The sequence below is a fragment of the Pieris brassicae genome, chromosome 4 (assembly GCF_905147105.1).
Source record: "Pieris brassicae chromosome 4, ilPieBrab1.1, whole genome shotgun sequence".
Lineage (NCBI taxonomy): Eukaryota > Metazoa > Arthropoda > Insecta > Lepidoptera > Pieridae > Pieris > Pieris brassicae.
This window is the reverse complement of record NC_059668.1, coordinates 14,546,213-14,573,675: the sequence shown is the minus strand read 5'-3', so window position 1 is coordinate 14,573,675 and position 27,463 is coordinate 14,546,213. Positions and strand designations below refer to the sequence as shown.

Here is a 27,463-nt window from a genome sequence, read left to right as displayed (position 1 = left end):
TATAAATTTATAGTAAATATTAGTTTTTTCCTAAAACGGCTATTTAATCTTTATATAGGACGAATATCACTATTATAAATGGTGGTTGGTAGGGTGAAAGTGCAAATTAAAAAAAATTGCCCAAAAATTGGTCAACTGGCAATTTCGAAGGATTTGTGACCATTTGGCAACAACAGAATTTTTTACGTAGGTCTCAAAACAAACTGGTTAAAACTTTATGACTCAAGAACCTTTATTACTCAATATACTTGTATAAGGCACAGATACAAATAGTCTGTTAGGCTTAATATAAGGGTAATTACGGAAAATAAACATTATTCTATTATATCACTTTTAATACTTAATTACTTAGATAGTCATTTCGGAACCGCTTTCTTAACGGTGCCCGTACTTGTTTCTGTATCATTAGATGAACCAGACGTAGAATGTTCTAACTTATTATCACTTTTTGAACGACTCTTTACTCTATGCAAAATAACTCCAGGCTTCTTCTTCTGTTTAACTTTTATTGCTTTCTCCGGTGGCCTACTTATACTCTCACTTCGATTTTTCAATTTATTTAATGCAAAATTCGGTTTGATTTGTGCCGTTTGTTCTAAATTAGTTATATCTGGTAAATGCAAGTCGGATACACAGACGTAATCACTGCTGTTTTGTGTCTGAACTGTGTTTAATTTTACAGGAACAATCTCCATTCTTTTTAAAACTGTTGCGGGTCCTTTAGAGTCCAAAACATCCTCCGATGGTGATTCTACGCGACCTACAAGTTCTTGTATTAACTTGTCTTCAAATTCATCTTCTTCTGTGTCATAAACCTCTTCGTCGTCATCTGAGCAGTATGATGAAAAAGATGTTATTGAACCCGAATGGAAGTCGTCAGGTAATCTTACTCTTGGAACATTTGACGGAATTTCTATTTGACTTAACGATGGTTTTATAATAATCTTAGGTTGGGGAGAAATATCACTTGAGGCTATTATAACTTTTGGGTACTCTCGATGGGTTAAAAACGTATTTAAATCCATTTCCTTGTTGAGTGGTTTTAAATCATTTCTATTATCAAACGACTTTGATTTTGCTATTTCTGAACAAGGTGATAAATTATCTATGTTTTCGTAATCGGGACCATAAATATTTTTTCTTGGCGTATCAAACGACGATAACACTTTAGTATTCTTATAAGCGAGGCGTCTGTCTAATGTTGTAGTTCTGGGTGGGGGTTGTGGAGGAACTTTTGGCTTTTCAATTTGACTATTAACACCTCTGAAACTTTGTAAAGTTGGTTGGAGTGAAAGTCTTTTCTGTGATTTGGGCAAGTCTGGCAATACTTTAGGAAAATTTCGGCGTTTTATTGTTAGCAATGCTTCCTCTGGTGATACAGGTTCAGCTTGCATATCATCCCGCGATGTTACATTGATTTCATTTCTAAATGTAACTGGGGGAAGTATGTTCATTGCTTCCCGTTGTAATTGTTTCATCAGTTGCTCATAGTTAACATCCGTGACCGGATCCGACGTGGAATGTTTATGAGATATTTTTAAATTTGGATTTTGTAGTGAAAGTTTGATTTCATTTTTGTACGTTTTTTCGTCTTTTTTTACATCAGTCGTTGCTTTAAGCGGCTTAACGACTCTCGAGTAAGTATCATCAGCGACAGTCTGAGACCTTTGCAATTTCTGTTCAGTACCTTGGACTCCTTTGTCTATACAATCAAAAGACCTAGATATTTCAATAGGCTCTTGATTTAAAATAGAATTAGTTCGTGCTGATGGTGTAGCATCGATGGCAACTGATACCTTCTTTGATCGCATACTATCAGACTGACTTTTGATAGAATCATTTGACTTACTTGTTTTACTATGTGATTTTTTATTACTAACAATGGAAGAATGGGAATCGAGAGCAGAAGTTGATGTGGTTTTTTCTGATGTTCTCTTTTTATAGTTTTTTGACAGAAGATTTGTTGGGGTTACCGCTATTTTGTCTGTTTTTATATTTTTGTCTGTCAAAAGTTCTTCAGATCTAGTGAACTGCTTAGCTGTATTGTTGACATCGGAATTTGATTTTCTTAAAATATTAGGAGAACACCTATGCATGACTTCATTCGTTATCCAATCTCTAACTTTAGTATGTGCGTCCAAGGTACTTGTAGACAAATGCCTTCTTAACTGAAATCGTTCCCTAAAACCACCCGAATCATCCGATTTGGGCGTTTTGCACTCCTTATTAATTTTCTTCTTCGGTATTTTTATCGACTTAATAACGCTGCAGCCATTTTTAAGCTTTTGAAGGGCACTTTTGTCGGAACTTTTCTGTCCGATTATATCTACTTCACCTATTTCCGAAGGACGCTCAAGAGCTTGAAGTCGTAATCTCCGCTTTTTAAAATACAATAGGCCGCATATACTTACATTTACTGCCAAGAATAGAACAGCCAGAGAAATAATGAGGGTGACGGTTGTACTCGACGTTTTAGCTGTATTTAATATGGGTTTTTCCGTGTGCTTTTCCATTAAATGTGGCGGGACGGGTCTTGATGGAGTTTTGATGGACTGTATCTCTCTATATATTGCATCTGTGTCCGGTTTGTGCTCGGGTTGCGAGTATGGCCGCAATTTGCCGTACGACGCCATGTTATAGTGGTTCGTGTTAATCACTGGTTGTGGAGACCATATTTTTCTGACAGTATCTGTAACAAAATTAATTTCTATTAGTTTAAAGACACAATACATATAATAAATGTATGTAGATAAAATTAATAAGAAAATATTATACAACATTCAAGTGAATGTATCCTAATGAGCATTGTTATATATATTGGTTTTAATTTCTAATATTTTGAACGTAAGTCAATGTTGCCTCCCATCCTCCCCAATAAACAAGGTTTTCTTCAAAATTAAAAAAAAACTGTGCCTTAACACTTAAATAGTGTATAAATATTAATCTGTATCGAAAGTGTTTCCAGTATTCTTTTTACCTAAAGGACTTTTATGAATTGGCGGCGGCTTTGGTCGAACCGTAGTGCTCGGTGTGAAAGCGTAGAGCGGATCTATGACATATCTGCTTAGTTTTTTTGGCAGGTTTTCAGTCCAAAAATTCGTGTAGTTCGACCGGTACAGACTATTAATCGAGGGCGGGATATCTGGAATAATGAAATGAATTCATCCTTTTTGATACAAAACAATATCTCTTTGCAGCAGCTTTGTTATCTATGTGCACCTCAAGGATACCAAGTTCCTACCAAAGAGAAATTTGAACAACAAAAATTTTAACATCGTTACTAATACGTACTTAATAAAAGGAACGAGGTACGAGAACAATAATAATGCTAATTGGAAAATTAAAAAATGGAAATAAAATTTATTTATTAATATATAAATATAGGCTATTTTTAGTAAAAAATACATTTTACGTATAAATTTATTATAGGCTATTTTACAACTTTAATTATTCATTCATCAATTATGCACTAGGTGCAATGAATTAGCTAAAGAAGCATATAATTGTGTCTTTGTTTTATCCAATATTTAAATACATATTTCATTCTTTAACGGACACAAAAATAATTAAATAAATTATTTATGTCTCTTTGTTTTGAGTGCTATTATTCACACTGCGTCCTCTTCCCTCCTGTTGACCTCCGCTGTACGGCACTTGAAACTTCAGAGTTTTACGTAACTCAATACTACAAGCATGATAATTAAGAAGCGTATTTTTATTAAAAAAAATATTTTTTCTTACACTTTAAAATGCAATTTTAAGTCTTTTAGTATGATATCTTACCCAGTTTTAAATACGGCTGATGATCTTGATTGTACTCAGGCCACTCAACATTGTATTGGTTCCATACTTTTCTGTCCAACGTCTGGTATTCGTTCACACTTTGTGTATTTGGAGAACTGAGAAAAAGCGCCGTTCGTATTAAACGATTCAGTATGTGTTCTATTATTATGGACTTTGGCTTATATCGCCTGTAACCTTAAAATGATGTCGTCATTTGTTTTTGATGGCCTGACTATTAAGTTAGGTCATCAAAAATCAAATCAAACATCCCACCCTCTCTGTGAATCTAAATTCAGTAACAATACGAAAAAAGGCATCTCTGAAGTGATTTTTACGACCCTATTCATAATTTGGGAAAGATGCAAAAGCTTTCGTTTTATTATTTTAAATAGTATAGTAATTTCAAGATAAGCCTTTCTAAACTAAAAAAGAAATTCTATTTCTAGGTATAAAGCTTGGTATACCAGGTTTCTGTACCTTATAAACTTAACAAATAAAACTGTTACACGTGAGTACAAAGCACATTTTATACTTCAAATAGCATTACCCATTTTTGACAAAGTTGGTCCACAGTCTCATAACAACTTCGGTAAGTAGTTTTTCCCTCAGGGTGTATTCGGAGTGGAAATGCGTATTAGCGCCACCTAACGGTACACCCAAAACGTACGGCAATTCTTCGCCGTGCACGCTTTTATTTAACTGAAATAAGTTATATTTTACGTTATCAAACAGTTGCAATGCACTTGTGCATGATATTTTATAAATTAATAATTACAAAATTATATGTACGTATATTTTTGTAAGCATTGTAAATATAAATTTACACTAATATTATAAATAGGTCAAGTTTTTTGATGTTGTAGTGTTGTTGTGGTATAGGAAGTAATCTCTTAACTAATCACTAGGTTTTGCACACATATTCTAGCTATAAGTCCGCTCCGCCATATGTAACAATCATATACGTAATTACAAAAAAAAAACATACCAATTTGCACTTAAATTAAGAATAAGCATACATATGCTAAAATATAAAACACAATTTTAGTTTACTTTGACATATTAATGGTTAATTTGGGTCGATAAATATCGGTTTGCGAACGGAGAACCTTAAGTACAAAATACGTCGAATTAATAGTCCCCATATTCCGTTGTATTTAGGGTCAGTAATAAAATTTTGACCACCTCAATGGTAACTAATTTGAGCAATTTATAAAGTCAACAACAACTAGCCTTAAAATTGTTATTCGGAAAAACAATATTTACACCGACAAGCCGAAGCATTGGCACATTACCAAACCGTAAGAGTTTTCTTTCAATATCCGATATTTACCACGAGTTTATTTTAATTTACAAAATATTTGTCGTTTTCACCCGATTCCAGGGTCGTATGGAGACGTTTCGACAGCTATTCAATCGTCTTACAATTTCATATAATTTCAATACTATTGCCATTATCGTCTGGTTATGTCTTTAAAAATATTCAGAATTTCTTATGTTGATTTTGAAATTCCATGCGGATAATTTTATCGAAATTATATAATGAGTTAACTTAATAATGAGTTACATTCTACTTAAATTAATTAGTCATGTTAATTATGTTCTACACGATTAATTTGTATCGTTTACTAATACAATATTCTTTAATAAACTACTACAAATGCTTATTTACAGTACGCTGTTTTGGAGTTCATGATGATTACTTCGTGAACACAACTTAGTAACGGAGCTTTGGTAGTAACTAACCCGTTAAGAGTTTCTTTTACATTCTAAGAAGAGCCTTCAGCGCTAATACTCAAAAATCAACATCGTGTCACTCAACTCCATTCATATGAAGGAAATTTTTTATGGAAACAGATATCAGACCAAAACAAAATATCTTTGACTACGGCCCTGCCCGGTACCAATATCGAATGTAAATATTTGTAGCAACTTGCATCCGATATTACTTCTCGCGTTTCATATCTGATTTGCTGTTTAATATTTTGTTTATACGTAATTGGATGAAACTCACGAAGTGGTATGTACTCAATTTAAAATATTAGGATAGTGAAACATTTTTATTCCTCTTCAAAGGAACACAATAATTCAATATAATGGTTTTCAATATATATGTATAATACATGAGAACATAGTCAGAGTTTCTATCATATAAAAATTAATAATAAAATTATTCTATATTTATAAGAAAAAAAATTACAGAGACTTAAAATTTAAAAGCTCTTACAGTTGTGCTACAGTTTCAGACGCTTACAATTCAAAACTAACGACTGTGATTTCTGAAATATCCTAAATCTTATTTTTGATTGGAGCTTAAATCATGTTTAAGGATAATTGGAGACTTCTCGGTGCTGCACACCAAAGATCAATTTAGGAATGATATAAAGGATCCAGAATAAAGTGCTTTGTGGCTATGCAACGTGGTATATTAAAAATTAAAGTATTTTAATGTGGAAACAGTCCCAAATATGGTGAAACTATTTGCCTAAGCCAAACAGACTTCATTATGAGTCTGGCCCAATATAACTTCTTGATACGGAAAAAATAAACTAGAACTAAACCTTTTGAGTTAGTGAAAGTAGTGTGATGTAGTAAAGTTCGGTATCTCAGACACAAATAAAACACTCAGTGCTAATGAATAATATCTTAGTTTAAGCTAGAATGTTGGGTATAGTGTAGAATGTCAGAGCGTAATTCATATAAAATTGCCCTCTGTTTTGCCGACTTTACAATTAAGGTAACAATTGAACACGCCAAAGTATTTATTAATTATTACACAATTAGGACTTATATAAACACTAATATAATATAATATATAAACAATCTGTTATAACAATGGCGCTTCAGTTAACCGTAGCAAGACACATTTAGCCAAAAAATCGTATTTTAATTGCACCGTGATGATTTTAAGTACCTGTTGAATAGACTCTTAAAGTTGTTGAAAAAGTTTTTCTGTTCTGAATATTTAACAATGATAATGGAGTTTTTAAAACGTCGCTTTTCGGTCGGTGAAGTTTTAATACGGCCTGATAATTTCACGATGGAATAAAATGATGCGGTTGGTTGGCAGATGTTATATGCGTTGGAGTATTGAATTAAATTATTATCTTTGAAATTATATCGCTGTAGCGTAATAATTTAAATGGTGTTGTATTTATTTATGATCAGGAAAATTTAAATATTTTAACTGCATTCCAAAAAATGTAGCTTTTAATTAAACTATTTATTTTTATTCATTAATATTTGTGTATCATCAATTTGGGATTACAATCCCATTAACGAAGTAGTAAGTGTAAGTATGTTTGTTTAACTTTAAATTTTTGGTCGTAATAAGATGATCATTTGGGATTTAAATCAGAAATATTTCAACTTAGCAAACAGTATTATTTTCATTAAACTAAATATATAAGCTTTTCTGGAAAGGGCATGTATAATATAAATAAATAAATATATTTTATTGTTGAATTTTAGTTGACAAGTTTTTTTTATAATGTATTTGTGTTTTTATACAAACGTCGACTCGTTAGGAGATTAGGTCAGGTATATTCGTGTTACTATTTACAGAACTTTTGCCGGCAAAGTAAATTTATCTTTGAATATTGATGTCTATTTACATATTTCTGTATTATGGAATGATACAAGCTGATTTTGAGAGCTATATTAGAAGTAAACTGTCTCAACTTATTCATAAATAATCACACTGCATTAACTAAAGTACTGTCACTTTCCATCACATCTTAAGCACAGTTTGCCAGAAAGAGACAGAGAAAGAGAAAATAGTATTTATTAACACTTAAAATACATACCGGTGCATATTCCGTGCTGACGGAGTTATGTGCAAACACATAGAAGTATGACTGTCTGTTGGCCTTCGACTGGTAATTGGCCAGGCTGATAACAGGTCCCAAAGTACGAGCATCACTGAACAGGTTCAAAATCACATCTCGATTAGTTTGAACTGACCAGCGTTGCGGGTCTACCTTGGATGTGGAGTATCTGAAATTTAATTATAATAATTAAGAACTAGTGTTATGAAAAACATTTTTGAACGGATTAAAGCTATGTATTATTACTAACTTAAAACTTATAGTTATTTACATAATTCTAAATTTTTTTGTCTGACGTTTCGCGTACTTTTCAGTGTGCGTGGTCACGGTGACTTTTTTATTTTAACAAAAGACAATACTAGTGTTATGTTTTGATTTGTTTATAACTTCTAAAACGATTCTATTAAAACCAAGATTTTTTATATATACATATAATGTTATAATTGTATATGGTCATGAATAATTTGTCAAAAATCATCGAATATGTATTATATTTTCCATATATATAAATCGAATCACTCAGATATATTTTTAGTAACGCGAGTACATTTATACTTATTGTTTATCTTCCTTTACCACCGATGAAAATGAATAATAGAAAAAACACCATTCTATAGTATCTAGTAGTAAGTTGCTATATCTAGAACTCATGAAAATTACGGTGAGCACAAAAAATACTATAAAAATGTTGCACACTTCTCAATTTTAGATTTCACTAGTAATTTTATGTTTAGAAATATTTATGAGCTTAACAATGTTTTTTTTTTATTTTAAAAGAAAAATACAAATGGCGTCAATAAGCATACAGCAAAAAACCAAGTTCCACTATGAATGAGAACTTCACAAAAAACAGTTTTCCATATATAAATACCACGTTAGAAATTAGTCTACAGTATCAGAAATTGAGAGCTAATTGAAAATGCCATCTTCCAATTACATGCTTCGATGCATCGTATTACGGAATTGAACTTACAAATGTTTCTAATTAGAGTTAAGACGCACAAAGGTTTCAAGTTCAACAAGTTCTTAGACGCTTCTACGAGTATTTGCTATTAGACGATGCACTTAAATTTTATATTTTTAGCTGTGGCCTGTAGTAATTATAACATGGCAAACACTCTTTTTGGGCTTTTCTAGTTTTCAATTGATTCGTTTTCGGCCACTGACATTTTAAAATTATTACAGCACAAATATCGCCATATAAAAGTGCGGTCAGTGTAGACGGGTGAAGATTAAGGGTTACATGTATTTTTAATACCAAATCATGAGAATAAAATATGGTGTGGACCAACCTTAATAACTTCGGGATATAAAATAATTTTACGACCTTTTTCAGTCATAACCAATATAGACAAAATTTAAGTGAAATCGATTATGCGGTGTCAGAGGAGTTTGCTTAGAAACACTGTAACATGACAATTTTATATATATTGTTTTATGTTGGGCAAGTGACTTAAAAACCACGCAATTTAGCTAATAATTAATAACAATGTCATTAGTTTTCTAAATTGGTATTTGTACAAATTTAATAAAAAATATTTATCTCGTTTCCAACATCGAAGCTTTATTTAACGAGTTGTGATATCAAACAGTTAAAATAATGTATCTAGGAAGATCATTTCTGTTTATTAAAAAAATGGTAATTTAATAATGATATATCGTGTTATTATAAAACAGATATAGTAGATAGATATACTGTATCATCTCAAGCCTTACAAAATCAAATTTCAACGATGTAGACACAGTCGAGCGTAACTTGCTTGAGAGAATTATTTCCTTTCAGCGTATGTACTTAAGTTCTTGATTGATATAATTGTCTTGCGCTCGACTTTTCTGTCTACCTTACGGTAAAAATAGTATTGATCTTATTTTTTTAATTTTTTCACAAAAATAATAATTCTACAGGTAAGCGCAACGGGCGTTCTTATCGTCGGCGATCTCTACTAGGCAACTTACTCAATGTTAGCTAAAATAACAGGAAGGAGTGCAATAAAAGATGTAAGTAAAGAATAAATTAAAAAATTTAAATATAAAGTTTTGCAAAATCGTGAGAAATTTTTTGGGCTAGTAGCTACAGCGTGTAACCCGCATCCCCAGCTGTGCATCAATGGACTTTTTAAGTGCGCATTCAACACTCGCTTATTTACGGTATGGTACTACGATATTATTATTACGGTACGGTACGGTACTACGGTATTACGATACGGTAAAGGAAAATATTAAGAAGAATCCGCCTTGCTTTAGGCCTAAAAAGTTGACGGAGTGTGTCAGGCACAGAAGGCTGATCGCCTACTTTATCCGAAAAAACAAATGATTATAAGACACATGCAAAAACTGCAGCCCAGTCTTTTTTATAAATTTATTAATATTTGATTATTATAAATAAAAACTAATTTTATATTTGTGAATACGTTAAGATAGCAAACAAACAATAATTTGATACAATAATTATAACATTTCTTAGATATACTAATTATTCTTACTACAACCTTTATTTTGTAAAGATGGCTGCAACAATGAGTAAATTAACGAAAATTAGTTCTAAGAACGTCTGGGTTTTCCAACATAATCTAATTTGGATTGAAATTATTTTATTGAAACAGAATTTAATAATGACAATGGAAAAGAATTAAGGAAGACGCGTATAATTATTTAGAATCTTTGAGAATTTTTTTAACAACGTACAGTTCAAAGTATTTTTATTTATGTGTTCTTAATAAAAATTATCATTACTTAATATTTGTAACAATCGACCGGTTATATTTTTAAAGAAATCGTAATTTCCACTAGTCGTTAATTAGTTTTAAGTTGAGCGTATTGGTATTTTAAATAACCCTTATAAAACAACATTCGATTGGTATTTTAAATAACCCGAAAAAAAATCACCACCAAGTTTATTTCACTGTATGACATGATTAATGGTAATATGACGTACTGTAACAATATTTCTTTTAAGGCCATATCTTCAGCCCCTTCGTAAACAATTTTTGTATACTTCCTGATGAACTCATCTCTCTGGTTTTCCAGAATTCCGTGGTCCAACTGAATCACACCGAAGTCATGGTAGCTCTCCAGTTCAGTCACACCACTTAGGAGTTGGTACCTGGAAATTTTGTGTAAATTATTAATTAGAGTATGAGCTGATCACGAGTCAAGTGGCGATGCTGTTCTTAAATTAAACCTTTTCTTTAAATATATCCAAGAATACTGTAAGCCTAAGGACATGTTAAGATAGATTAGGTAGACCTGATGGCTAGAAGAAGAGAAGAGGTATCCCACTTTCTTCCTCTTCAGATTTCTAACTGACATATTACAGATACTGTGAACCTTTAATAATATCTATATCAAAGGGCTCATTATTTATTTTATCTCTTGACGATGAGATACAGACATCCTGCACTTATAGTAATAAAGTAATAGTAAACTTGTATAAGTTAACCTCACCATTATGTCTTTAGATTTAGTTTACAATATTCAATATAAGCAGGCCGATGGTTCCATATAGAATTTAACAGAAATGTGTCTACTTAAATAGCTATTATTGGCACCTGCCAATATTTATTAATAAATAATTACTTTCGGCTTTAGCTAAATAATTTGACTTACTTGCTCAGTAAATTAGGAAATGATTCCATAGTTTGGGCAGGTTCGCTAGGTATCAACGATCCAGCCACCGCCGGCCCCAACGGTGTCTCGAATTCTCGGGACAATAACTGCACTTTTTTTATTTCCGATAAGCTGAAGAATTTGAAGAAAATATGCTATTATATCAGCCTGTTAAAGCCGGCTCACAAGCTAACAACGTAAAATTACGAGCGATACGTTTAAAATAAAGAATTTCCCGCATTTGTCCATTGTTCTGTTTAATTGAATACATTTTTTACATGTAATTTTACAAGTTAAGTGTTTAAAGAATACAGTCATAATTCGGATGTTCACGTGAAGTGATGCTGCGCTATCATTAAATTTTAAATATTCCCCTTGGTAAATTCACATAAAATCATACTGTAGATCGATACTTCTCTATTGATCTTAACATTAAGATTGTTATTAAATAATCTTCACGTACGGTTTATTCTGCAAACAAGTCATCATGTTCTTAGAGCTGGGATTGCAGCCTAGACTCTGAGCAACTTGTAATGTGTATTGGGTTGGATCTTTCGTCATCGCGCGGTCTGACAAAGCTGATCCGGACATAAGTATAGCACGATGGAATAGACCTGAAATTTACAACAGTATTACTATTTATTGTTAATGCAATTTACTAAGAATGCCAACTATAGAAAGAAATTTCGATAAGACCAAAGAGTCAGAATTCTGATTTTATTTTACGTTTTACTACTAAGAGAATATAAGGTTAAAAGTTAAGTCGAGAAACTGGTTTTATGAAATCAGACAATTGTAAATAAAATTGGGAAATTTATATTTTTGCTTTTAACTGCTTATAATAAGTATCTTAAGTACTTTAGAAAATATATTTTGGCAAGCTCCACAAGAAGCTTTTTTGCTATTCGATCCCATAAAATTAAAGTTATGAAAGACGGTAGTGTAAATCGATTTATCTCGATTGGTTTTGCCATACTTAGTCAGGTCAACAACTTGGGAAACTTTCGTGTTTAATGGAAATTGATTGATTATTAAAAAAAATAACTATCCACCAATATTGTTTGTTGTTTTAAATTTCATATTAAAATGGGGCACGTGACTGATATCTTTGATATATTTTAAAGGTTTCAGCCTGCAGGTGAACAATTGCGTAGCGATAGTTTTGCTAATAACTAGTTTGTTGTAAAGATGATACCTATTATTAATCTTTATATAATAAAAATAATTACAAACAAACCATTTGATATAGGCGAAAGCATCAAAAAATTTACGCATGCCGCCCCCGTTCCGTGCCCCATTAGTGTCACAGATTTCGGGTCCCCGTTCAGGTCCTCTATATTATCTTTGATCCATTGCAACGCAGCTAGCTGGTCCAACAAACCATTGTTTCCGTACACGTGCTCGGTCAGGCTTGGTTTCATGAAACCTGTGAATTCAAAAACAAGGTTTACAATTTATGTGTCGCATAGCTACAGCTATGAAATAAGTAGTTAAGCAGGTTTGAATAAGAAATACAATATTACAAAAATAAATAAATTTAGAATTGTGACATGCAGACATATTTCCTTTTACTGATACAATACTCTTATTGGAGCAGGACTCCACATAAGTTTGTTAAACTCATTTTTATAAATAAATATTGATAAGTTTTAAGAATATGTGTTTTAATATCTAAGCCAACTTTATTATCAATTTATCAAGTTTTATAATAGAGATCGAAAACTGAAAATTTCACATCTAGTACAAAAAGCATAACCACGATAGTATATCATACTTTAGTGTTAATCCTAAATTATAATCTTAATATAATAGGATTAGTAGACACAAATAGATACCATTTTAAATAACCCAATAATTAATTATCTACCCAATTCTAATTTTCTGTTTACGAAATGAATGTCATTAGCAATGCCCGTAAAGACATAACGAGCAAAGCTTTTTAAATTAATTTTACTTATTAATTATGATTAAGGGATCATTAGTTAATTATGTAAAACGTATATAAAATTGATAATTTTGTGTACATCGTCACTCAGTGTTAGATCTTCCAACGATTACATTCCTCATGTTTGATAAAATGGAAACCTTCTCTTTTTTCTTCTTAACTTTCTTATCCGTGATCAGTGCTAATCCATTCCGCCACAGACGCTTTGGACATCGCTATGACTATGAAAATGGAATGAGGCCTGAGTTTGAAAATGGAATGAGACCTGGATTTGAAAATGGAATACTGCCACCTGGAATGGATATTGAAAATGGAATGCTACCTGGAATTGAAATGGGATTCGAAAATTCAATGAATCCCGACAACGCCATGATTCCTGGATTCGGAAGTAACTTAGAAACGGGACGCAGGAATGGTATAAGTCGTGATGGTTTAGGGTATTTTGGTCAGTTTTCCAATGGAAACGATTACGCCGGTAGACATTTCAATAAAGGCGCTAGTGGCGTGGAGACTCATGGAGTTCATAATGCGGCTGGCAAGCATTACCATAACATTGGCTCACATCACCACCATTCAAAATCTATCAAGGAAGAGGACAGTGATGAAAGCCATAACATAGGAGGTGGTGAAGGCTTTGATAACTCCGCACACTCTGGTGCTGGATTTCAGAACTATCAAAATGGAGCGGAAGAATATGGAAACCAGTTTGCTAATGGAGCAGCGGGTGTTAGAATGTAAACCATTACAAATAGATTTAAGTTGTGTATTAAATTATATTAGTCTTTTACAAAGAAAATAAATTATTGTAAATAAATGTTCTACTTTTATTTATTATATATAATTACTAGTAATCTTACAGCTAACATACACATTATAAAACAAAGCACTTAGTCAATACAGAAAGTCAAAACAGATTACATAGACTAACAATATAAATGTAACAGAAAATAAGTAAGTACATTTATAGACAAAATATTAAACTAAATAAAACTGAAATTTAACATTTGAAACAGCAAATAATAATTAATAATTCAAATTACTGCTTAAACAAAATCAGAGTCTTCCCGCCTCTTCAAAAACTTCCTCACATCTTCTATGGTGAGGTGGAAAATATCAATATCCTCATAGTTAGATAAAACCCGAAACATTGGCGAATATGCAGGTAATTCAATTTCGTACGAGGCACTTGGAACAATTTTATGTATCTTGTCGCATAAGGAGGAGGGATTTTAATAGAAATTAACGACAACAAATAGTAAAAATAGCAAGTCTTATTGACTCCGCCGACGTTCCAATGAATCTAAATTAAAATATTTGCAAGAACCTGAATAACTATCGAAACATTTTCTACAGCTTTTTTATATTTTATATAATATGGAGACCAGATAATACTTGCATACTCCAGCACGCTTCTGACATATGTAAAATAAATACTTTTTATGCAATTAATGTTTTTAAATTACTGGCATGACCGCTTGACAAATCCTAGTTGCTTATACGCTTGTTTGTTATGTCATTGATATGTTCTGATAGGCCCATTTTTTCATCTAATAATATTCCAATGTCTTTTACTAACTTTACTTACTTACTTTAGTTGTTTTATTGGGGTGTTACTGATTTTGTAAATTTATTGTAGTTTTACGCGAAAAAGTTATCTTATTACATTTCTTTATATGCATTGAAAGTTTATTTTGTTTTTAACATATTTCTAACCTATTAAGATCTTATTGAATTTGATCACAGTTATCTCCGTATTCTATACTTAATAAAAAAAATTGTCATCCGCGAACATAAGAAGTTCAGATAAGTGAGAACAGTATTTTATATCATATAAGTAAGCATTAAATAATAATGGGCTAAGTATTGACCCTTGGGGTCCTCCTGATGTAATGTTAGTGAACATGCTTTTGGACCAGCATATTACTGTTGCTCGCTATTAGTTATGTATTCCAAGGGAGTTAAGCTTATGTAACAGGATAATATGATCAACGGCATCAAGAGCTTTATCTATATCCGTATAGATATATAGATAGTGTTAATTTGGTCACCCTCGTCCATACCTCGTCAGTGAAAATAGTCGAGTTGGAAATAGTTGAGCGATTTTTAGTAAATCCGTGTTGTTGTTCCGGTAGCTGTTCATAAATGGACTTATAACATTATGTACTAGTTTTTCGAAAATATTCTAAAATAATTAAGGGTTGTGATAGGTCGGTAGTGGTCAATTTTGTTTTTGGAACTTTTTTATGAATTGGAACTACATGTGCTTTTTTCCATTTTAAAGGGAATGTACAGAATGTGTTAAGGGATTATAGATATGTGTCAGTGGTGATGCAAGTTCCTTACTACATCTTTGTAGAAAAACTGCAGGTATTTAATCACAACCTGAACCCTTATTTATATTTTTTTATAGCTTAAAAGACTTCATGTTCCGTTATGTGAATGCTGTTATATATAACATCTGACTCGGGTACGTCAGGTAGGTCATAAGTATCGTTGGGAGAGTGGAAAACGCTCTTGAAGAATTTATTAAAACCATCACAAATCTCAGACTCCGATTGGAAGGACTTATCAACAAGAACTAGCATACTAGGAAACTCAGATACATTGCTTCTTATTTCTTAAGTATGACCACAACGCATTAGGATTTTTAGCCATGTTATTTTGTATATGCTGTTCATAAGATAGTATGCACTTTTTGGATATACGTTTTTGCCTACTACGCAGTAATGAGAACTCGTCATAGTCTCGTGGGTACTTATACATTTTCCAACGTCTGTGAGATAAACTAAAAGTATCTTTTATAACGTGTATCAGAGACTTAGAGTACCACACGGGGTACTTATTATTACAATTATTACGACTTATTGGGACATAGTTTATAATAATTATATTCAGAATATGGTAATTTTCTGTTACTTCATCGATTGTATCTCCATCTAGATGCTGCGTCCAGTTGATCTTGCTTGGTTCCTGAGCAACCTAACCTAACCTAAAAGCATCATAATTGGCGCGATAAAAATTATAAAAATATACTTATTAGATCTTATTGCATAGAGCTACGACGTTCGTTACAATTAATCTGAATATATAATATAGTATTGTAGATTTAAGTTGCGTGAAAATCTATAACTTATTTAAATAATACTTAATATATATATATATGGTTACGCACTCACTTTGATACTACGGATCTTGCACATTATTAGTTATATAATTTCATTTAGTATAGGTATATAAAGAAATTCAAAATTGTACAGTAATAAATGATCCTTTAATAATGTGACAATACAAAATGTCACTGCAATAAATGATCTTTATAGTAATTGGTACGTACTATTTACTAGTATTTACCTCGACTTTATGCGATATTATGTTTAAGAAACTTAAAAAATAACCACGTACAAAATCTGCCAATCTGGATTCTCAATTCACTTGCACATATTTTATTGTTCACAATTTTTAGTCACCAACACAATAAAACTTTTGAAAAGTTAATTTTTGTATTTATTCCGTTATCCACAAGATAACTATCTATTCCAGAGATAGATAGTCCACTGAAATTATCTAATTATTACTTTTTATAGAATATTTTTAAGATTAACTATTTTAAATTGATTATTTTTTGAGGATTCGATGCAACCGTTGCGACTACCCGCAATACTATGATGATAAACAAGAATATCATGCCACCTGTCATGTATCCTACTACAAGCGAAACGACAATTGTTGGGTACTGATAGCCTTAACAAGATTATTGGAACATAGGCACAAATGCTTCCATTTGATATCTAATTAGGGAGTGACGGTACAAATTTATAACAGTTATTAAACTTTTTATTTGTATAGAAATAGGAAATTGTATAACAAAAGTTCTTTTGAATTATTTTGACAGCCAAAAACGCAGCCTTATTCGAAAGTACTGCTAAAACTCACCCAAAATACCAAGTCGAAAATTTACAGTGACCACCATAATATTGCCATATGATGCCAATATTCTGCCATCGTAGGGATTGCCTGAGCTCCATTCAAATGAGTCTCCGTGTATAAACACTAAAACGGGAAACTTTTTCGCCTTTTGCTCTGAAAAAATAATAAAAGTTACATCGTACATAATCATTATTGACGTAAAAAATTAAAACTTAAGGTCTTTAAGAATATATAGTGACAACATTTAAAACATTTTTTTTGTTAATCGCGCCATCTGTTTCACTATTGTGGTATTACGCACAGCATAAAGCTCGTCGTTTCAGTATCATGAAAATGTATTTGATGGTTGAGTGAGTTTGAGCTGCAATAACATCCCAAAGGTTCACGTGTAATTGTATAGATGCCAGTAACACACTATAAATAATAACATCGTTATACATAACATCCTAGGTAAATTATAACTATTTCTGTCTTGATGTAAGTAATAATTTGTGTCATTACTTTTACTGAAAACTTAAAAATTCATTACTTCTGGTTCTAAATGAAAATCAAGACGAGAGAAGCTTTATTAAATTACCATTACTAATTATTTTAAATACTGTTGAAATATGACTAAAAAAAGAATAAATTTATCTTTGAATTAGAAAAAAAATTGTTACGTCAAATGTCATTTGGGGATCAATTTTACTTTAGTCTTTTTTTCGCGGCCCTTTAAGCTGTCATTATGAAAATTACTAACTAATTTATCATCAAAGTTACATAATTGGCTGTGATCACAAAGACGACTTGATTGTCTAACAATAGTTTTCGCTCACTTTTTATAGTGTATTCTACATTTCACTGTTTAAATATTTATTATAAATGTGAGTATTTAAAAACGTTTCTGTAGTTAAATTTTTTCCAGATACACGAATTTTACGTCGTTAATTTTCTTTACTTAAATCCGTTTTTGCATTTAGAATACATTCACGCCCTTCTAAATATACTGTTCATTGAGAAACCGATTGGCGCCGTACTATTTATATCCGTTTTGAGGGTGTCCAAATTGTTAAGTGGAACTGAAATAGACGAACAGATTTAAATGCGGTTAATTGTTTAAGTGAAATTTCTCTTGAAACTCGAATGTATTGTATAATCGAAGGTGTTGTAATTAAAAGATATTTATTATAGATTCATGATTAAATGTTGCTTTTGCTTAAAATTTATAAAGACTTTCTACCAAAATTATTAAAAAATATTTCAGCAGTGCTATTTCGTAAAACCAATATTGATTTACAATTAGCTTAAATTGGTAGGTACCTACTTTACATAGCACCCATTCCAATTTAATTCTAATACCTTAGGGTGTTATTACTAACGATATTGAAAGAACTCGTAGCAAACTAGAATTAATATACCAATATCAGGATGAGAATGGCCATTGATTTTAATTGTTTGTATGATAAATATATTACGGTATCTACTCTTTAGGAACCTCTACTCATTAAACGGTAGTACATGCAAATATACTACAACGCAACGTTAGACAACTAAGCCACTAGCAAAAGACGAGTCGTCAACGATTCTAACCGCTCTGCGAATGCGGTCATTGCGGACATTGCGGCCATATTTTTAATTACTTTTTTTGCGAATGGCAATTGCGGTAGTTTATAAATATGTTACTACACTAATTACTATAAGTTTGAATTTGCCGTGAAAAGCTTGTTTAAATAAAATAACGCAGGTAATGTTGGCGTTCAGCCAGTGCTACCGAAATTAAATAGCTATATCGTCTTTATGTTAATTAAGTTATTCGTGTAGTTATTAAAATGAAAAAAATACTAAATAATATATAGATCTTGTATTTGCCTTGGCAGTGGTATGTATTATAATAGATAAACTAAAAAACCGCATTATCAGCAAAACATTTTTTTTTTAAATGTATAAAGCTGGGGGCAAACGTGTAGGAGGTGCACCTGATCTTAGTGATACCGTCCGCCCATAGACACTCACATTGCCAGAGGGCTTGCAAATGCGTTGCTGGCTTATTAAAAAAAAGGTACACTAATTTCTTGAAGTAAGTCGAATTGGTTCGGAAATACTTCAGTGGACAGCTGGTTCCACGTAATGGGGATGCGCGGCAAAAACGCTCAGTTGTGGAACGACTATATATTACGAATATAAGAACTCTCATCTCACGTGAAGCACCAGAATTAATATCATCATTTGCCAAATGATTTTAAGAAGTCTATTTAATTAAATAATTACTAGAGCAGTTCATTACTCGTGCTGTAGTTTAACTTAGCTTATATAATTCGTACCTAACCTTCGTCGTAAAGTATTTATGATGCAATTTACTTTTATCTGGAATATGATTTAATTTTTAAGCTGTAATTTATTTAAAAAGGCCTATAGAACAACGTCAAGTAAATAGTTGTTAAAAACTTGTGTCTGTCAATTGATATTTGATGCTTGAAAGTCTGTGTTCTACCGAGCTCGAGTTGATTCCAGGTATCTTATCCTTACAAAGGTCTTCACGCAGTCTCCTTCGCAATCATAGCGTAAGATTTAAAAGTGTAGGGGATTTTGACTTACAGGAGTGAGAGTTCATAAGCCCCTGTACCTGTTCGTTACAAATGAAACTGCATTTTGTTTAATGAAGTAAAGTAATATTATTAATTTTTTTACCTACATATTTATTAAAGTCTCCGCAAAAAAAAATATGTTCTAACCGAAATGGTCATCTTTGGATTTTATATAGGCATGTGTTTGGACACGAATCTATAGATTTACGCACTGTTTCCAAGGGAAATTTCGCCACTGCATGCTCCAAAGATTTTTCTGTGAGCTTCCTTTGCGTACCGCTTCAGTAGTTGTTTCGATTTTACCACCCTATTCTTATTGAAATTATCCGTTAAGAAATGACCAGTACCTCTCTTACAGGCTACATGTCCTAAGTCATCTTTTAATATACGCGACATGGTTCTAAGTGCTATCTTCATCTCCCGAGATAAAATCTTTTCTTTCAGAATCAGAATCATGATTTCTTCGAATTCTTTCCCTTATTGATTTGACCACCCTTTTTGTACGAACACTACGTGGACGGCAAGATCTTTTTCTGTCTCAAACAGAAGAGGTACCTATTAATAGCCCGGTAAACGAATATTTTACTTATACCAAGCGTATCGAGAGTTTTAAAAATGGCATTTGGCGCCATACCTACTTTGTGTAATGTAATCACAGTGATTCGGTTCTCTTTATCACTCACTCCATTTTAATATCGCAAATATTTGTACTGGCGCCAAAATGAGAAAACTCAATAAAAAAATAAATATAAAAATAACAGATTCCAAATTCAAATGTAATATTTTGTTAGCAGTGTACCTTTAACGCTAGCAGCATTTTCTCGCTGTATTGCGATACTTATTAGGTTGGGGAAAAAGTCTTTTCTCATTATAGTATGTATGAACTTGTAACAAAATCTCTTTGGCTATACTATTTCTATGTGGCCGGTTTTGGTATTATTAAAAATTTAAATTTTAAAGAATCTAATTCCAAATTCAAATTAGGAAAATGTGTGATTTTTACGTATTGTCAAGGTGAGAAAATGAAGAAACTCGATACATTTTAAAATTGTATTACAAAAAAGTAAAAATGCAACGCAAGTCGCGAAAAAAAATTGCAATGTTAATGGACCTAGTTCTGTGTCTGTGAGGGTAGCACATCCGGAATTAATCAACAGAAGGCGTGTGGTTTTTCACATATCTTTAGCCACTCAGAAAAAATTAAGAGAGCTTGGCTGGGAGCTCTTAATGCATTCGCCGTATAGTCCTGACCTTTCACCTTCAGATTTCCACCTGTATGGTCTCTTCAGAATTCTTTAGGCAGTGTCAGGTTAACATCACGAGAGGGCTGCCAAAACCAACTGTCGCGGTATTTTGATCAGAAGCCCAAAAATTTCTATAACAATGGGATCATGTCCCTTCCTACAAGATGACAAAAAGTTATCGAACAAAATGGTACCTCCATACTTTAGTTAAATGTAAATAAACTATATGAAAAAATGTTGTGAATTTTCTTAAGAACTGCGAAGAAAATTTTTCCCCAAACTATTATTTGTTGAGCGAGGAAAGCACCAGCTCCGGAGTTATCAGTACTATCTACCAGGTATCACCTTAAATATTTAAGTAATCTTATCGTAATTTTTATCATATGAATGTAGTTGTATGTGCATGTATGTTAGTTATTTCGACGTGTAAGTGCACGCTTCTATTTCACCATGCCTACTGCTGATAGAGAACAACATTTGATTTTTATTTTTTTCTCTTTTATATATTTTTTTTATTATTATAGTTAATTACTTTAAGATGTCATGTGCGACATGGTGTAATGGTTGCAGCTCCTTAAAACATTATGTAAAACAAAAAACTTAGCGATTAAAAAGAGTGCCGGAGACTTTATTACCAGTTCTTCTCGTCCGGTCTACGCCCGGCCTATTTGAAAACTGGCAGTAAATGTAAACTTAGAAACATTTAATATGTATTTCTTTATTGGCGTTCATAAGTGTACATTGTGTTTTACCTAAATGAATAAAAGATTTTGAATTTTCACTTTTGAATATGATAAATATTACAATATTAGAAAAGGTTTAGAATGATTAGTTGTTACTCAACTTAAAACCGTTAAATCAAAACACTATAGCGATATAACAGGCGTACCGTCTGTAATCAGATTAGTGAAGTTGCAGACATCCCATCTCACTTGAACGAGCAATTTAAGTTACCCACTGGACTATTACGGATCCAAACTTTGACGTTTAATAAAAAATTCATTTTACCTGCCTACTCCAACTTTGTACTCCTTGTAGCTTTAGGCCTTCAGCCAAGTTGGTAATTTACGCTACCCAATCATGTTTATAACTACACGAGCCCGTTGCGTTTCTAATATGAAGGGGTTGAAATTCAACGCGTGGATAAAATTAATTACTAATTCATTTATCTAAAAGGTTTTATTATTTACTAAAGATTTCTTTTATTTCAGGTTTACAACTCGATAAACACAACTGAACTTTCAGACTTAATTTGGCCAATTTCAATTAAATAAAACCTTATTAACAATTTATAAAATGCCGGCATTTTATAAATGGCAATTGCCAAGGTTATCGAAACATTTTAAACGGCCGATTGACTAAGAAAATTATTTATTTAAACCGCTGTTAAACAATTGTTTACATTGTATTAAAAATAAACTGAATAAGTATTTATCGAATTTAATTCGAAACCTACTTTAAAGTAAAATGGCGCCACTAACCCCATTCCGCAAATAAACAGCCGCCAATCAATCTTTTCTATTCAGTTCGGGTAAATTCTTTAAATAGTGCCACGCAACAGTTTAAAATGCGAAAATGCTTTTAACCGTGTCCATAAATATTTGCTCCGGTAATGCCAATACGAGCTTACAGCTTTGTAATTATAGACTTTGATCCAAACTGGCGCTCTAAATACAAAACATAAAGATACTCGGTCATTTTACTTAATTTTTATAAGTATTATGCAATAACATTTTCAAAGTCTGTCTCCTGGGAATTAATATGCTTTATATTAATTCTAGTATTCTAGTTCTTCACAACATCCTACCGTCCAAGTTGCTCAGAAGGAGTACTAAACTGCGTATTTACAAAACGGTTGAAGACCCATACTATTGTACGGATGTGATATATATGACTATAATAGAAGAGAAGAAATTATTATTAGTCGAAAGATAAGTTCTGCGGAAGATTCAAGGCCCTACAAGAGGGAGAATGAAAGATGTGTCAAGAAAAACAAGAAGATCGAGGACGCGATAGGCTACATATCAGAAGAAGCCTAAAGACTCCGTTGGACTGGAAGAAAGTGTATCTCGGGACGCCGACAGGTCAGCAGGCCTAGATATCGGATATCAAAGACTGTGTGCGAGCAGTGTTTGCCTAGTGGCTTCAACGTGCGACTCTCATCCCTGATGTCGTAGGTACGATCCCCGGCTGTGCACTAATGGATGTTCTTTCTATGCGCATTTAACATTAGCTTCAACGGTGAAAGAAAACATCGTGACGAAACCGGCTTGCCTTAGACCCGAAAAAAAGTCCACGGCGTGTGTCAGGCACAGAAGGCTGATCACCTACTTGCCTATTCGATTAACAAATGATCATGAAACAGATATCATTTAGAAAATCATACAGTGTGACTAGATATGCTACTTAAGTCGATATAACATAAATTTAAAAGTACACGTCTCTTAAAGAGGCGCGGATTTATTATTTAATTTTTGACTCTATTATTTATACCCAACCAACCCAATTATTTCAATAAAAACGGACTAACGTAGCTAAATATTAAATTTAAAATTAAGCCAAACCTCATACACATCATGTATCTAAAAATATGTTCCATCACAGCACAGATCAGTAAAGTTACGATTACAATTGTAAAGAAAATTGAAAGTGATTGGATTTTGGTTCGGCTTCATTTATTTGTGGTACAAATTAAATCCAATAGAGATATTGTAAAAAATGTAACATGCAGATTGCGTAGTTTTCGATTGGCAATTTCGATCGAGGGTGAATATCGAAATTACGTCCGGGTCACAAAACACCGATCGTAAAATATGGAAAAGTCGTGAAGTGCTGAAAACGCGATCGCCTTAGTATGAAATTGCTTATCCTTGATTATTCCGTTGATGATCTCAAATATTCAAGTATGGTCATAAAGTTTGTATTGTCCAATAGGGACATCCATAGTAGCAACAAGAATGTCTCATTCGATATTTAAAAAATTAAAAACCTGTGTTTAGTGTAATCAACGTAAACACTTAACCGTGCAAAAAGGATTTTTCATTAAACATGCATAATCATTCTACGGCGAAGGCCTTGAACAAACCGGCATGTGTACAAAGCCAAAAAATCTACGGCATGTGTCAGTCACAGAAGGCCGATCACTCACTCACTCATAACTTGTCGATAAAAAATTAAATGATCAAATAAACGTGTAGCACCAAGGAGTATATTTATTTATTTAATAGTATAACGTACAGAAGCTATTGTTTCGTTCTATATTAAAATATTAATATTTTATTATTCTCATTTCTTTAAGTTATCAAAGAAATTATAACTTAATTAGTATGAAAATACAAGTCAGCTTTTAATTAAAAGCTATCAATTGATAGACAGTGCTCTTTTGTCTCGGCATTTGTTTTGGTTTCATTTCAATTCATGAATTGAATTAATTATAAATATTCGTTAGACAATTTAGGAGTTCAGTTAGCTTAACCAAGTAACACATAATATAGTTTCGGTACCGTCTTAATATCTAAATGCTTTCAAATAATGAATATTATGTATCCAAAGTTTTTGTTTCACATTTTTATATAGCCAGACCAAGCCTATTTTCTACAACAACACTTTTCAACTTATACAACAGCGGGACGTGTAAAACGAAGCGCTTTTACAGATATAGATATAAATGCAAATATCAAAGGTTTTGTCTCGTTTCCTTTTGAGAATAATATACGAGTGATAAAGACAGAAGATTAAATTATTTGGAGTTAGGTACGTTTATAAGATATATTAAGAATCTTCATAAAAATACTTACCTCTATATGGCACATAGATATTTAAATATAAACAGTCTTCAGATTCTTCTTTTAAAAATGGTTTCAGTCTATTTAAATAGTGTTGTCTTCCTAAAGATGGCGGATTTCCTTTTCTGATCTGTGGTAGCATTTGTGGGCAGACCGGCGCGAAACGAGTCGCCATCTTTAAACCAGACCAAGGCGGTGCGCTGACTGAAAATAAAGGTATATATATATACGTATTAGTTTTTACGTTTATTAAATTTTTATATACACGAAACTAGCAGGCTCGGTAAACGTTGTTTTGACAATTAATGATTACAAAAAATTGCGATTAAAAAAGCCTTTAAAAAAGTTTACTACTAACTTATAATTTGGAATGAAAATACTCATAACTAACTTATCTTTCTTAAAAATATTTTGCGACCCCTATCAATTAAAAAAATCTATGAAAATTAGTTATTTTTTTCGACGGAGTTTGGTTATAATATCGTGATACGAGAATTATATACTTGGAAACTAGACGTCAAGTTCTGTAGTAAAGCTAAATAAATTAACACTCGTTTGAAAACTATAAAAGGTATATGAAATTTGTAAGTAAATCATTAATAATCAATGGTGCTACAACCTTTTTTTTAGGTCTGGGCTTCAGATTTCTGTATCTGTTTCATGATCTTTTTTTTTTAATAGGCAAGTAGGTGATCAGCCTTCTGTGCCTGACGCACGCCGTCGACTTTTTGGGTCTAAGGGAAGCCGGTTTTCTCACGATGTTTTCCTTCACCCTTCGAGGTAATGTTATATGTGCACATAGAATGAAAATCCATGGGTTCACTATGGGATTAAAGACGCGCATTACTCTTGATTTTGTTCAGGGTTTCTTTCTAAAATAAGTAGATTTGTTAAATAGTTTACCGGGCGGCATAAATCGTAAGCTTCCCGTAGGTGGTGCTGCATACGGCACACCAAGAAACATTTCCACTGGCTGCAAATCATATTGTCTTCCCGGCTTTACAATCAACCCACGTACCGCCCCTTGTTTCAAATGGTACTCCCGGGTTAATCTTTTTTCTTCGTTCTGAAATCGGCCATCTTCGTACACCTTTGCCTCGTCAACGATCGGTAGCAAGAGCGAGACAGCAATACAAATAAACAAATGCCGGTTTATAAACGGCGTGTGCTCCGCCATTTCAAGTTGCTCTTACTGCTCTCAAAATAAATGTATTTTATGGCTTATTGTGAGTCAGCTGCGGATTTCAATCACAGAACACAATTCACTTTTACTAAGTTTAATCGGAATCTAATTAAAATTTGGAATGAAAATGAAGTAAATACTGATACTTATACAATTGACACTTATGTGCACTAACTTCTTCACTACACATTAAATACAAATAATAGTTTTGACAGCATCTCGGGAGTGCGGTGCGCGCGCGCGTCAGTTACTGGATTCATTCCAAACTGTCCCTGCGCGATTCTAATACCGAAATACATAGGAATGTGCTACATATGGCCGACTTATTCAGTGATATTTCTAAGAAATATTTTGACTCACATTAAACAACTTAAAAGTTGGATATAACAATATCTTACTTATATTATCTTACTACATTGTTCTTCGTTCATGGTATTAATAACTTCTTCTCCTACGTCTTGTCTTAAGCTTTTATAAGCTTTCAAGAATTTGATATGTTCAAGTTTGTATATTAATTATCTGTTTGTATATATTATATATAAAGGACTAGTTCTTAAGGTACTGTTTTATAACGTTTTAAAATTTGCTATGTGGACAAGTAAGAACGAATTTGAAGTAAAGGGCGGAATGATTCAGAAACGTGACCGAAAGCAATATATCTCCCGTTTGTCAAATTTCATTTCGTTTTTCACATATGGATGTTGCAGTTTGCACTAAATCTCGTTTCTTAATAACTTTATTTATTAAGGCACAAGTTACTAAAACTAACAACATTTTTGTAAAGGTAAGGTTAAGAAAGGTCCAAAATTATTACTGATTAGTAAACATAGAAAATAAGTTAAATAGATTTTAAAATATACATTGTTCAAATAAGGCAAGGCATATAAACATGTATTTTAAATGTAACAAAAAAACAGAAACCAGGCTCACGTGATGTTAAGTGTCCGCCGCCCAAGGACACTCAATGCCAGAGGTCTCGCGACTGCGCTGACGGCCTTTGAATAATGTGTGGATGCGCAAACTAAATTATGTTATTATTTTAATTCTGGTAATATTATCTTCAGATACGTTGTAAGAATGTTTCACCGCATTAAACCGGGAACACGCACATATTATAGAGTAAAGTATTTTGGGCCAAAATAACCACGTGCTCGCGGTAAACATCCGGACAGCGGCGAGTTAAAGGAAATAATGATCTCTTAAATTTTTAATGGCACTATCGGATGATTAAACGTAAAAGTGGCAATAGCAGAGATTTATTTTGCTTAAATCAGTGATATAAAATGCTCATTGCGCGATTTGCGCATTGTAACTTTTCTCCAAGACGCGACATATCAAAATTATTACGTGCAAAAAACATAGCTTTGGTATTGCAAAACTTTCTTATTTTTTAAAGTCAGAGTTAAATCTAGCAAGTATTTTCAAATTCAAAGAGAAATTAGGTCAGTTAATTATGTTCCAATTCTTAAAAAAATAATTGTACTTACAAATTTAATTAACTGTATTTTGACGATTACATCGTGCATTTGGTTTACATTAACCTTCAAGGCTTGTACGCTATATAAATGGAAAAATATATTTATATTGCAAATTTGATGCTAA

The 27,463-nt window shown here is 32.4% G+C and overlaps 1 protein-coding gene and 1 long non-coding RNA gene across 9 annotated transcripts in view; one reads left to right on the top strand and one right to left on the bottom strand.

Annotated features, from left to right (window-relative positions):
• The window catches only part of LOC123708625, a 33,992-nt gene that overhangs the window by 4,378 nt on the left and 2,151 nt on the right, over positions 1-27,463 (top strand). Inside the window, exons 2-3 of one of the 2 annotated variants that reach the window (XR_006753631.1) lie at positions 9,513-9,605; positions 10,635-11,267. This is a non-coding gene — a long non-coding RNA (uncharacterized LOC123708625). Of the gene's footprint in view, positions 1-9,512; positions 9,606-10,634; positions 11,268-27,463 lie in introns of those variants that run through there. The other variant, XR_006753630.1, reaches the window with a different exon arrangement.
• Positions 232-27,463, bottom strand: LOC123708624. 7 transcript variants are annotated; one of them, XM_045659422.1, is made up of 12 exons: positions 27,349-27,463; positions 24,691-24,882; positions 17,092-17,238; positions 12,451-12,639; positions 11,677-11,827; positions 11,214-11,345; positions 10,543-10,710; positions 7,587-7,776; positions 4,331-4,482; positions 3,784-3,899; positions 2,978-3,142; positions 232-2,689 (listed from the first exon to the last, which is right to left on the bottom strand). In XM_045659422.1, the coding sequence occupies exons 2-12, from the start codon at positions 24,851-24,853 to the stop codon at positions 357-359; spliced, it is 3,906 nt and encodes a 1,301-aa protein (XP_045515378.1). In that variant the 5' UTR covers positions 24,854-24,882; positions 27,349-27,463; the 3' UTR covers positions 232-356. The 7 variants fall into 7 exon arrangements, with proteins under 7 accessions (XP_045515378.1, XP_045515376.1, XP_045515379.1 ...); XM_045659420.1 differs by lacking the exon at positions 27,349-27,463 and adding an exon at positions 25,582-26,086; XM_045659423.1 differs by lacking the exon at positions 27,349-27,463 and adding an exon at positions 25,298-25,345.

Excerpts from the sequence above, each read along its gene's own strand:
- LOC123708624 (XM_045659420.1), bottom strand. The coding sequence starts at position 25,855 with ATGGCGGAGCACACGCCGTTTATAAACCGGCATTTGTTTATTTGTATT. Across the intron at positions 12,640-17,091 it reads TTTTCGACTTGGTATTTTGG|GTTTCATGAAACCAAGCCTG; the intron begins GTGAGTTTTAGC and ends TTGAATTCACAG. Across the intron at positions 3,900-4,330 it reads ACCAACTTTGTCAAAAATGG|TTCTCCAAATACACAAAGTG; the intron begins GTAATGCTATTT and ends GCTTTTTCTCAG.